The 13,008-nt window shown below is 39.6% G+C and overlaps 1 protein-coding gene across 1 annotated transcript; it reads left to right on the forward strand.

Annotated features, from left to right (window-relative positions):
- Positions 1-5,380: 5,380 nt before the first annotated feature.
- Positions 5,381-7,476, forward strand: LAESUDRAFT_717375 (uncharacterized protein; the record flags this gene model as incomplete). Its single annotated transcript, XM_040907330.1, has 8 exons — positions 5,381-5,522; positions 5,748-5,758; positions 5,828-5,932; positions 6,031-6,108; positions 6,160-6,227; positions 6,502-6,533; positions 7,249-7,361; positions 7,432-7,476. The coding sequence occupies 8 exons, from the start codon at positions 5,381-5,383 to the stop codon at positions 7,474-7,476; spliced, it is 594 nt and encodes a 197-aa protein (XP_040759322.1).
- Between the last annotated feature and the right edge of the window lie 5,532 nt (positions 7,477-13,008).

Below are 13,008 nucleotides of genomic sequence, written 5' to 3' on the forward strand. Positions count from 1 at the left end.
CAAAGGTTTGTATGTTAACACTACGCTATAGTCAGAAGAGTAAGACTAAGATTCTAATGTTAGTCAAATGCTAATACTAAGATTTAAACGCTAGTACTATGCTGGTATTAAGGTCTGAAGGTTAGTACTAAGCTAGTACTAAGGTCTGCAGATTAGTACTAAGGTTTGAAGGTTAGTACTATTATGCTAGCACTAAGCTAGTGCTAAAGTCCAAATGTTAGTACTAGCATAGTACTAGCCTTCAGACATTAGTACTAGCTTGGTGAACAATGCCAAGCTATGACATTTATTGTTCATGCAACTAGCTAGTTGCACTAATGATAAACATCATAACTTGATTTTATTTGCACATTGTGGCAACTCAAAGTGTGAAAATAGATGACTGACATCCTGCAGCCTAAAATCTTCGCTTTTTTGAGCCAGGAAATAATCTCCATATTGTCCTCATTGCAGAGCATGAACATATGGTATATGTGTGTTATCCATGTGGTCAAACATTTAAAAAAGTTAAAATATGGATTAGAATGTCTAACAGTTTACCATGGTGGCTGAAAACTGAGATTGCATTAACTATTCTGCTTCTTAAGATAAAATGAAGAAACAGCATATGAAGTGAGGTATAAGGATACAATACACTCCACTGTGCAGATCAAGGTTTCAAGTTATAAATTATATCTAAGGATGAAAACTTTCAGTTTTCCACTTCAGCCATAGCATTTTGATTGTTACTGTAAAAATGCAGTGTTAAAGCTGTGCACAAGCTGTTTATATACTCTGTTAAGCTGTTAGTCATAATCTCTTTGCTTTTATGCATTTGTTAAGCAACAGGAACATATGTTGCAAGCTCAGAAAGTCATTAGCCACACCAAAAGCTGTGACTGAGCCACTAAAGCCAAATAAGGCAATCAATCTACTTCAGTGTCAAAAACTTCAATTGCACCAGTAGCTTTTGTTTCTGTATGCCCAGGATAAAAATTTTGAAGTGTAAAGCAATAAAATGTGAAGATCTGTTCTTATTTCTCAAGTAGAGACTATAATAAGTCCGAAAAATGTTAAACCATTCATTCTACATCACAAAATGGTGAATGCCATAGTTTCAACCACTTTGAAGTGATTGAATGCCATGGTTTAGATCACTTTTTGAGCCATTTAATACAGTGATTTGAATGGCTTTAAAGCCATCAGCCCTTCAGGCATTAACCCTAGCAAATTCAGCGCTGTGATTGGCTCTGAATATTTGCACCTGTTTAGATCAGCCACATCGTGCAGATTCAAAGTCCTGCTTGTATATTCATTAGAAAAGATAACAAACAGCAGTAAGAACAAAACATTGTCTGGTAAGAAAAGTTTGAAGCAAGGGCCCTCTCCTAACATCAGGACAGGGGCAGAAAATGAAACCACTTTGTAATGGTTTGCCAATCCACACTTTGTTTAAGTATTTCACAGAGACCAAAAAATGCTGCATGGACACCCTAAGTGCTCAGTCCTGTACAAACTCTTTCTTTGTACCTCAGAAATTGTAAAATATTTAACTGTCCATGAGAATATATCACATGCTGATAATGTCATGATGTGCATCATTCATTCTTTATTGCTTCATGTACACTGTCAAATCTGATATTATCAGGATTGCATGCAAATTTGCTCACATCAGAAATGAAAGGACACGTCTGCTTTGCTCTTTATGTGACATATCCTAATCCTGAGAATGACATTAACCACTTCTCTAGCATTTCTGAAAAAGCCTTGATTCATGGTCTGCTGACCTATACCCTCCTGACCATCTATGCATTTTCTTGCACATCAGCTTGAGTAGATTCTTCTATACTGTTTTATGTTAAACTTCAGTTTTTCTATCCAGACTGTTCATGAACTTCAGTACTTTCTTCTCAGAGTGTCAATGCCCTCAAGGTGAACAAGGATCATGTCAGATGATTCTTCCCTGATATGCTTCTGTAGCATCACAAAATGAGAATAATACTACAGTATGTAAAGAGCACTCCTCTTACTGTGATTTGGATGGACAACACCTCAACCTCTTTAGGGTGCATCAAGCCCTGAGATCTTTAAGTGAAATCATGCTGATCTTTTATTTATTGTGAAGAATTTTGGCATATCAATGTTCTATAATACAACTCTGATCTCTGAGCTCTTCTGAGTGGCTTTCTGTGCATTTAAAATGCCAGCTTGATTGAAATTGAGAGAAAAGATGCTCTGAGCTGGTATGCTGGGTGGTCATGCCAGGAAGCCTAAAAATTGATAACACCCAACAGGCAACTCCTTGGGTCAGATATATAGGGTCAGATATGGTTGCTACTCACTAGTCACCTCTAGCGCTGACAAAAATACATGTACACCATCAGCTTTACGTGCGTGCATGTCCTCCATGTTTCAGATGATTTCTAATGCACATTTATATCTTTTAGATGGAGAATTGAAAACTGGTTTACAGAGATAATCCTCAATCATTGCCAGCAGCTCTGAAGTCTGCATGCAGCAGTCGCTGGCTGCCACTGCAGTATCAGTGACAGCACCATCACAGGCAACCTCACTTGATATGATGCCTCCATCCAGATAATCTGTGTAATCATTCTCTATAGGGTGCTTGCAGCCTAATGCGATGATGATGTGACTGTCAGAGTCCTCTGTCGATAACATAATGCAAACTGAGCAAAATGCTGTGAGATTGCATGTGATCACAGTTAACATTCTCTCAGGACAATAATGAGTTAGTGAATCTTGATGCTTCCATGGGAACCAGCCATGACTGGAGATTAAGAAAGTGATTATCTAGATCTTTGATCCTTGCACAGTTTTTTCCATGAGAATGCCAGCAACACACTGGCTATGGAACAAAAATATACTGAAACAGCTGCAGTAGTCTCAGCCTTAAAGCTCTTTATCTACAGCTGATCAGTGCTTATATCATTGACACCTACAACATTTACGATTTCTGAGGTACGAAGAAGAGTTTGTGTGATACTGAGCACTTAGGGCATCTATGTGACATTTTTTGATACCCGTGGGACAGTTAAGCAATGCATGGGAGAGTGAACCATTACAAAGTGGTTTCATTTTTTGCCCCTGTCCTGAGGTTAGGAGAGGGCCCTTCCTTCAAAGGTTGCTTACTGTGTTACATTTTGTTCTTACTCAGGTTTGTTATCTTTTGTAAAGGGCATACAATCTGGAGTTTGAACATGCATGACACGGCTGATCCAAACAGGTGCAAATATTTAGAGCCAATCACAGCACTGACTTTGCTAGAGTTAATGCCTTCAGGGCTGATGGCTTGAAAGCGGTTCAAACTATTATATTCAATGACTTCAAAGTGATTCAAACCAAGGCATTCGATGGCTTCAAAAGGGTTCAAACCATGGTGTTCAATGGCTTGAAAGTGGTTCAAAACATTGTATTCAATGGCTTGAAAGCGATTCAAAACATTGCATTCAATGGCTTGAAAGCGATTCAGAACATTGTATTGAATGGCTTCAAAGTGATTCAAACCATTGTATTCAATGGCTTGAAAGCGATTCAGAACATTGTATTGCATGGCCTCAAAGTGATTCAAACCATTGTATTCAATGGCTTTAAAGTGGTTCAAAACATTGTATTTAATGGCTTGAAAGTGATTCAAACCAAGGCATTCAATGGCTTCAAGGCAATTCAAATCAAGGCCTTCAATGCCTTCAAATTGGTTGGAACCATTGTATCCAATGGCTTAGCAGTGCATACCTGTTGAGCGCTGAACGATTTCCTGTCTATGGTTAAGTCCGTTTTCAAAAACGTTCAGTGTGTAATTCCTGAAACTGAACGGGCACCCAATTCTCGATAAGGAATGAGCGTTTGTTTCCTGAAAAGGGTATAGGCGTCTACTTCCATGTTAGGACACGGCACTTATATGTTTGACTTTGTGCACGTGATTTGCAAGAGGGTTGACCACCTCAGCTTTATCAGTTTCTTATATGTTCAGTGATGTTTATATTTGTCTCTGATATATTTCACTGACGGTCAGCTCATCAGAAACAGATTTTCTGAGTATTGGTTGGCCTTGTTCTGGACATTTTATTTTGCTGTTATATCTGGCCTTGGCCATTCTGGTGGTAGAGAAATCCTGCAGTCCTCTGTGTACTGATTCCATCTCAGTGTTGGTATTTAGGAGAATACTGCTTGGAAACTGAATCATGTTGGAATGACAACTCTGAGGCACTCATATGATTTTTTTTGCATTTGATGGCTTCATCATTGATGAAAGCATGCACATTGTGGATGGCAACTTCTAAATGGGGTAAAATGATCATTCAGACACTCGGGCATGAAGAAGATGCATTGAGGTGAGAATAGCCAGTTTTTCAGGACAGCATTCAGTTATTGACTGCTCATTATCCTTCAGACCTTCCATACAGGGTAAAACTGGCTGACTTCTATGATATCATCACAATGGAGAAGCGGGCCATTGGTGGGAACCATTTTCTGAGGATGGTTGTATCAGTGTTCAGAATCAATTTATATTCTGTGAGTTCTCTGATCTTCTACTCTTCATCATTCTCACGTGAGTATTCTGCTATAGTGAACCATTTTCTGATGTGTCTGTGTGGAGTTTGCTCAGGTGAGTGTCAAATTTGTAGATTGCCAGATTGAACATGGTATATCCAGGTGTTTCTGTCTGTGGAGAGGAATATCTCCATTCCTTGGAGGGCATCATGGTTTTGATCGTGATAAAGGTGATGTTCTCTTATCTGATATGAGAAGTTCTTATCACATCTGGGAAATGAGTGCCGAGCATTCACATGCATTTTTTGCATTTTTCCATCATAAATGTAGCTGAATTTTGTGTTCCACTTTTCTCTTTGACTTTTGCTCTTCTCTCTCTCTGCTCCTCTCTTTTGCCTCTCCATCTGCACTGCTTCATTATCTCACACATGTCCAATCACACTGTCTCAATGTCAATGAACCCAGCATTGATCATGTCTGATATCACTGCTTGCCAGTGACTTTAAGAAAGAATGGAGGCTTTGCTGCACTGCATTCCTCATGCTCATGTTCTGATGACCATGTGACAGCCTCCAATGGATGCTACTGCCATGAACATTTGGTGAAACCACTGCACACACCTGTGTGATGTATTGGTAAGTGTCCACTCATGTTACAATGTTCATTTGAATCAATTAACGTTTGCCAGACTAATGTGTACTTTATGCATGAGGTCCTCACTGGCCTGGGCATCGAAGTTTCTGACCTTTCACTGAATGTGCACAAGTTGGTCATGATGATTCACACCAGAATGGAGATGATGGCACAGTATGACCAATTTCACATCCTTGCACTTCATTGAGTGTGCACCCTCAAAGTATCACCAGTCCAACTGACCTGAGAGACAGCAATGTTTATCTATGAGATGGTGGACGATCACCACCTGGTGGTGTTCATCATTCATCATTTGTTTTTCGACGACCAGGGTGACATTATCATCGATATCCTGGAAGCTGACAGTGCAGATGTCGAATATCATGAGGAGTCTTCCAGTGTGCAGCCTGTAGCCAGTTCATCAGCTGCGATCACCTCTGAAGCAGCTGAAGATTTCATTCATCGACCATCACTACAGCAGGAGTGACCATCGCCATCATGTGCAATGGTTTCATTACCCAGTGGTGTTATGGATGAAGAGGTGACACTTTCAGCTTTTAAATCAATAGATATTGCTGACCGTGCACATCATGATGAGCTCTAGCTATCTGGGTCTGGGTTAGGCCAGACACCTGTGGGTGACGTTTTGATGGCGAGTATCATTTCAGTTATCACTAATTATTCATGAACATCTCATTGTTAGGACTCACCGATTGATGGTGACGAGGGGGCACTGATTGAGGATGATGAAGTGGCATCCATTGCACATGACAAGCCATTGTCGGTTGAGCATGATGAGGAAGGGTCTGTGGCTGATCATGCTGGAATGGCTGAAAACCCATCTGAGTCTCTAATATGTTTTCACTTTTGTTTTAATAATGTTTGCACTCATGTTATTATTCACAGATGTTTGAGTCAGTCGGCTTTCAATGGTGGAAGGACTCGGAGTCCGAGGATAGTGTTGAGGTTGAAGATGAACGTCTGGTAAGTAACATTTTTGTTATGAGTCACCGGTTATTGATCAAATATTGTTAGAGAACTGCTGATGATGCTCCACTGTCCATGAACATGAATGCCTTCATCCTGGGACCAGCGAGTTGCTGGTGTGGTGGTCATTTTAAACTGTTAACTCATCATGAACGATAGCTTCTGAAACTGTCCCCTGACATGCTGACCACAGATACTCCTGCAGCAACCACTGCCATGAAAAATGTGCCAGGACCTTCCTCCATGGCTCTGAATTTGAAGTGTCAGACCTCAATGCTGCCAATTGCGACACTGTCCACCAATATTGTGATTAATGCTGAGGCAGCTTCTGTGGTAGACATTTCATTAGGCACTCGAGAGCACAGAAACTTAATGCCAATCATCTTGCAGCCTCAAGACATTTAGCGAGCCTTGGGACTCATGTACGTGTGCATCAAAAATCTCACTGGTCACTCAAAGGAATGATTTGCTGAAGTGTGGCATGCAGATCCTCTCTGTGGAAAATGTCAAACCCATAGCTGTCAGTGCATTTGGGATGATAGTGCCTACTCTTGCACAGAGTGTACATCATGCAAGGTGGAATGCAATTTGTCAAAGTTAGATGGCATCATACAACATAGTTATCATATGTTATTCTTATTTCTCATTTTTCGTGCTGATAGCTAACAGTGACTTTGTTAGAATTTTTGCAGTTTGCTGGCCTTCAACAGGTTATGCCCAGTCATCCTATCCTCATTCAATGGCCTTTGTATGGATTGCCACAGGATCAGCGAGGTGTATTACTGCCTGAAATCTGGCTGGACCTTCTTCCATTGTCCCTCAATCTGACATTTGTTAGCAAACATCCAGATAGGTCATCAAAGATGTCAGCCTCGACATTACAGCATGGTTGAGCTTAAAAGAATGCTGACACAGGGCCGTCCCATTCACTGCGAGCCCAACCAGCCCTCAAGCCATACATTTTGATGCCGTCACTCCATCCTCGAGGTATGAAGCAATGTCAAGACTCCACTCCTGGTCCTTTAACCTTGACTTGTCGACCGCATGAGGGTGAAGATGAAGATGAACATTTAGATTCAGCCTCACCTGCTCAGATTGACCGACCAAAGCGATCTTGATGGGTGGATTCATCAGAAGATGGGTTCAATTTGGGCAATGAAGCGCAGAATGACATCATCCATGATGATCACTATGATGAGGACCATTCAGAGGAGCCAGCAGAGGGTGCGAAGGGCAAGGGCAAGGAGAGGGTGAGAGATTAGAGGGTGGTATCTTTCAATTTCTTTTGATTTGCAGTTTGATGCTGTGTTTTTTCTCCAGGGTTCAACACTCTGGAGATGTACTGGGTATCTCTTGGATATGTGATCTTAAATCAATGTAGACTTGGTTCTTTGGCTCAGGATCTGGGATTCAATGTCGCAATGGATTTATTCAATAAAAATGGGCCTCACGAACATGTTCATTTGATCTGCAGTTTTTTGAACCACTACCATTAAGTGTTACACTAAAATGCAATGGTCATCGAGCATATGTCCAGGATAGATCATCGATTCTCCTTATTTGGTGGTGGATAATGAATACCCTCACCCCTCGCTCTCATCCTCATCGTCCTCCATCAGTACAATACAATTCTCGTCATTCCTTTACTGCTGCAGTAATGTGCATGTCTGCTTCGATGTTGATGCTTTACTTCCCAGTCATCCCTTGTGCTCTTGAAGGGTGTCAAAGAGATCAGCTGCCCTCAGCACCTTGCAGAGGGTATGCTTGAGGGAAATATTATCGTAATGCAGTTCTTTGATCTCATTCTCAGATAACTGGCCATGAATAAGTCCATCCACCTTCTGAAGTTCATTGAGCACCATCTCCTGTGAGGGTTTCTTGCTTTCCATAAGTGGAAAAAGACCAAGTCATAAACCTTTCAGAGTGCCAGAATTTCAGTTTGATGATGAACTGCATGACATCTTTCATTGTGGGCTGCTCGACAATTCCAGCGTACACCATATCAGTGCAAGTGAGATACTAGACAAGAGATCTGAAGTTCTGAATCAGTGTTGAAGTTGTCTGTGGTATTTTTGACTTTGCGCATTGTTTTCCTGCTTCTTTCAAGAGCTTCAGTGCTTCAAAAAATTGAATCGGGCCATCTCACAACTTCTGTGTGAAATCACAATTGTTCGCGAAGTCCCACATCACCTCCACATTTTTCACCACTCGACCCTTCTGAAACTGATTACTGAGTGCTTGTCGATTGCAGAAGAAGTCTTGATGGTTGATCTTCTGTGCTTCTTCCTTCAGAGATTCGAGATATGCTTTTCAGTCATTCGGTGATGTGAATGTCATTCTGTGCTTTGTGAGAAGAAAATCAGAATGACCGTAAGTTGGAGAGCTGAATATGATGTATTGATAAATCAGAGTGCTGAACAGATGATACAGTTGATAATGTCAGATGTCTTTTAGTGCCAGCCCATCATCTGAGTTGTAGACTTTTTAAGAGGTTCCAAACTCACTGAATGGCATGTGGTGATCACCTCTGGCCTTCATCACTTTCTGTAGGGCAGAGGATCCACTTTGATCTGGTCTTTGAATGACATCAGCTGCTTCTTTGATAAGGGTTGTGATGGTATGTTTGCATTGGTCTTCTGATAGCTTCAGCAGATCGGTTGTTTCATTTTCTGAGCAGTTTTTGGCTGCAGTTATGACATCAGCTTCACAAACAAATGAAGATATAATGGTCACTGCAGAATGGGTAGATCACTTGGAGGGTGTATCCATATGATGATTAGTCTCTGCCTGAAAATCGATGCATTTTTGGTGAAGCCATTTAAGAGAGTATGAGTGGATGCTATCTGGATGCCCGAGTGAACTGCATTTGAGGGCTTCGATCAAGTCACTCATTATTCCTGGAGAGAGCTAGTGTGAAGCCTTCTCAATGTAGTCATTCAGTAACCACATAGGTGTGTGCTCGTACATATTTCAAGTTAAAGGTAGAAGTAAGGCACCAGAACTAAGATGCTTGAGGAGAATATCGATGAATTCTGTTTGCAGATTTACCATAATGTGATTCATCACATCCATCTAACAGAGCACTATGTATATCAATGATGATCTGCATAATTTTTGTGTTGCTTTTGGCATCAGATATAGGTGAGTTGACCCTTGCGTGAAACTGATATTGGTGATTCAGAGTGAAAGAAGAGAAGGTGTTGGAGTCTACGATGAAGTCTGCTCTTATCAAAAGTTTGATCTTGACTGTCCAAATTAGACATTCAAGCCAGCCCACCTGCTTGCAATCTGAGATTTGATCACTAGATTCTCGTAATGTTTTCTGAGAAGATGCTGCATTTTTTGACAGCAGAGATTAATGAAATGAGCAGACGCAAACCATTCAGACAGCATGATTCGCTGACAAGCCATGCATGTGAAATGTGCAGAAGGTCAGCATGTGCATGGAGATTCTCATTTGCTACCCAGTATTGTGTCACCTTTGTTATGATTTCTGAGGTATGAAGAAAGAGTTTGTACAGGACTGGGCACTTAGGGTGTCTATGCAGCTTTTTTTCATCCCTGCGGGATATATAAGCAAAGCGTGAAACAGTGGACTATTACAAAGTGGTTTCATTTTCTGCCCCTATCCTGAGGTTAGGAGAGGGACATTCCTTCAAAATGTTCTTACTGCATAATGTTTTGTTGTTACTGCTGTTTGTTATCTTTTCTAATGAACATACAAGCCGGAATTTGAACCTGCACGATGTGACTGATCCAAATAGGTGCAAATATTCGAAGCCAATCACAGCACTGAATTTGCTAGGGTTAATGTCTGAAGGGCTGATGACTTCAAAGCTGTTCAAACCAATGTATTTGATGGCTTGAAAGCAATTCAAACCACAGCATTCACCATTTTGTGATCTACAATGAATGGTTTAACATTTTTCGAACTTATTATAGTCTCTACTTGAGTAATAAGAATAGATCTCTACATTTTATTGCTCTACACTTCAACTTCTTCATTCTGAGCATACCAAAACAAGTCCTATTGGTGCAATTGAAGTTTTCTGCACTAGAGTAGATTGATTGGCCTTATTTGGCTTTGGTGGCTAAGCCACAGCTCTTGGTGTGGCTAATGACTTTCTAAGCTGGCTACATATGCTTTTGTTGCTCGAAAAATGTGCAGAAGCAAAGAGATTATTACTAAAGGCTTTAAGAGAGTATACAAATAGTTTGCGCATAGCTTTAACAATGCATTTTTACAGTAACACTCAAAGCTGCTGTGACTAAAATGAAAACCCTTTTCATGCTAAGATATCAGTGACAACTTGAAACCTTGCAATGCATAGGGGAGTATACTGTATCTTCATAACTCACTCCATATGCTGTTTCTTCATTTCATCTATACAAGCAGAATACTTTATGCAATCTGAGTTTTCAGCCACTGTGGTAAAATTGATTGCTCTTATTTGCCTTTAGTGGCTGAGCCACAGCTTCAAGTGTGGCTGATGGTTTCTTGAGGGTGTTACATATGTTTCTATTGCCTGAGAAATGCATAGCAGAAGGGAAAGATGATTAAAGGCTTCATAGAACATACTGAAGTATATAAATGATTTATGCACAGCTTCAACAATGCATTTCTAACAATAACACTCAGTGCTGCTGTGGCTGAACTGTAAAACCTTAGCAGGCTTAGACATTGTTGACACTTTGATACCTAAACATGCATTATAGAGTATACTGCATGCTCATGCTTAACTTTGTAATGCTATTTCCTCATTTCATCTAAACAAGCAGAATAGGTGAGACAATCTGAGTCTTCAGCCACTATGGTAAAATGTTGAAAATTCTGATCCATATTTCGACATTTTATAATGTTTGACCACATGGATAATACACAGTACACAAGATCTTCATGCCCTGCGATGAGAACAACATGCAGATTATTTTCTGACTCAAAAAAGCGAAGATTTGAGGCTACAGGATGTTAGCCATCTAAATTCTCACACTTTAAGTTGCCACAATGTGCAAATAAGATCAAATTATGACGTTTGTTGTTAGTGCAACTAGCTAGTTGCCTAAATGATAGATGTCATAGCTTGGCATTGTGCACACAATACTTTGAGCTAATCTCAATTTCATTCCTCCAAAATTGGAAGATCTTCTTTTTGAGGTTTTGGGGCCTCAGAACATCATAATTTTAGTCTGAAAAATGTTATTTTTGCTAATGCACATAGAGCGCTGGATTTGAATCGGAGTTTGAATCTGAAAGGTGGCTGATCCAAATAAGTGCAAATGTTCATGGCCAATCAGAGTGCTGTATCTGTGGTTAATATTCATCAAATCAATTGAATTCTTTCAAAACACTTCAAACATTTGCATTTCATCATGTTCCACTATATCCAATCTGGCCAACAATATACTATCATCTGAATAATGTATCATTTAGCATTTTTCGGAGTTATGACACTTTTTATTCCTTGTTTAACTAATAGTTGTTGCAATTAGGTTTCCAGCCACCTTGATTTTCACTGTTGCCCTTCTATCTTCAGATTGGCTGCTGCTATGCTCACAGTCATATAGTACTAGAAAGGCATTCTTTTCAGCTTTCAAATGAGTATCTGTTCATTAGATATTTATGCTTTGTTTTGAAGATATGTGCAATTCTATCAGGCTCACTCATCTATACACTTTTGTCACTAACAATCCAAAGCCTCCAAACCTAAAAACCATAATAATTGGTTAATCAATTCTTTGTCCTAAGCACCGCCTTAAGGCATTAATGTAAACTTTTGATCAAACTTTGATGCACAAACCTGTCAATACCCTTTCATTTTTTTAACTGCTTTTACAATTCTATAATTTCTTTGAGTGGCCTCTCATACCTTGCTAATATGTTTTTGAGATGAGTTCAAAGATGATGTATGAAATTAAGCTTTGAAAATTAATTAGGCCATTTTGTAGTCTTAAGAGTATTCTCTTTAATCCATCTTCATGTCTGTTTAAAGTTACACATGAAATTATTATCTCCACACCTTTACTGTAATGCTTCAAGCCATTCTGAAGCTCAGTTTTCAGAATGGTAACATAAAGGTCAGAGTCATCTTGTGATCAATTTTACAGGTATACAGCCTCACATCATGAGTGATCTGTCATCATCTTCATAATACAGCAAATTTGAATCTGTATTCAGCCAGACAAGTTCTAGCCATGCTATGTTCAATATTTTAAAGTACCATTTATATATGTAGTGCATCAGAGTGTGATCAAAAGCATACATACTATACAATATACTCAATAAACATGTTGAGTGTGATTATATTTATTTATAGCAGACTTTTAGCTTAATGAATAGTTGTGAGGGCTACAGAATCTGTAAGTATGTCAGCCACTCAGGATTTGAAAATCAAGTCTAAGATAATGAAAATCTCCTTTGACACTCTGAATATTTTGATACAGCTTAAAATAACAGATATCTTGAAGTATCTTGCTACGATCATCTACACTGCCATATTTGCAGCATGATTACTAGCCATAAGCTTGTAATTTTTCTTGTGAAATTTAATGGAAGCAAAAATATCTTCTAAAACTGCTATCTTTACCTCATGATTCTTTTCCTCCTCTTTTAATTGATAAATAGCAATGTAATACTGGTCAGGATTAAGATCTGAACATGGGCTGACAAGAGACTGGCAGCTCCTACTTTCAGGTTTGCTTGCAGACCTGTTAGATGTGAGCTGAGAGGAAGATAATGAGTTTTTCACCAATTTTAATATGTGTTTCAAACTGCTCATGAGAGGACACCATCAAAACCTTGCTGCAGCTCTTACGACAAAATTTGCATTCTGTGCTTCATCTCTTCCCTTTCAGCATAATGCAGTCTAAGTCCTTCCTGAAGCAACAGAAACACTGCTC

Source organism: Laetiporus sulphureus (genome assembly GCF_001632365.1).
Source record: "Laetiporus sulphureus 93-53 unplaced genomic scaffold LAESUscaffold_58, whole genome shotgun sequence".
Taxonomy (NCBI): Eukaryota; Fungi; Basidiomycota; class Agaricomycetes; order Polyporales; family Laetiporaceae; genus Laetiporus; species Laetiporus sulphureus.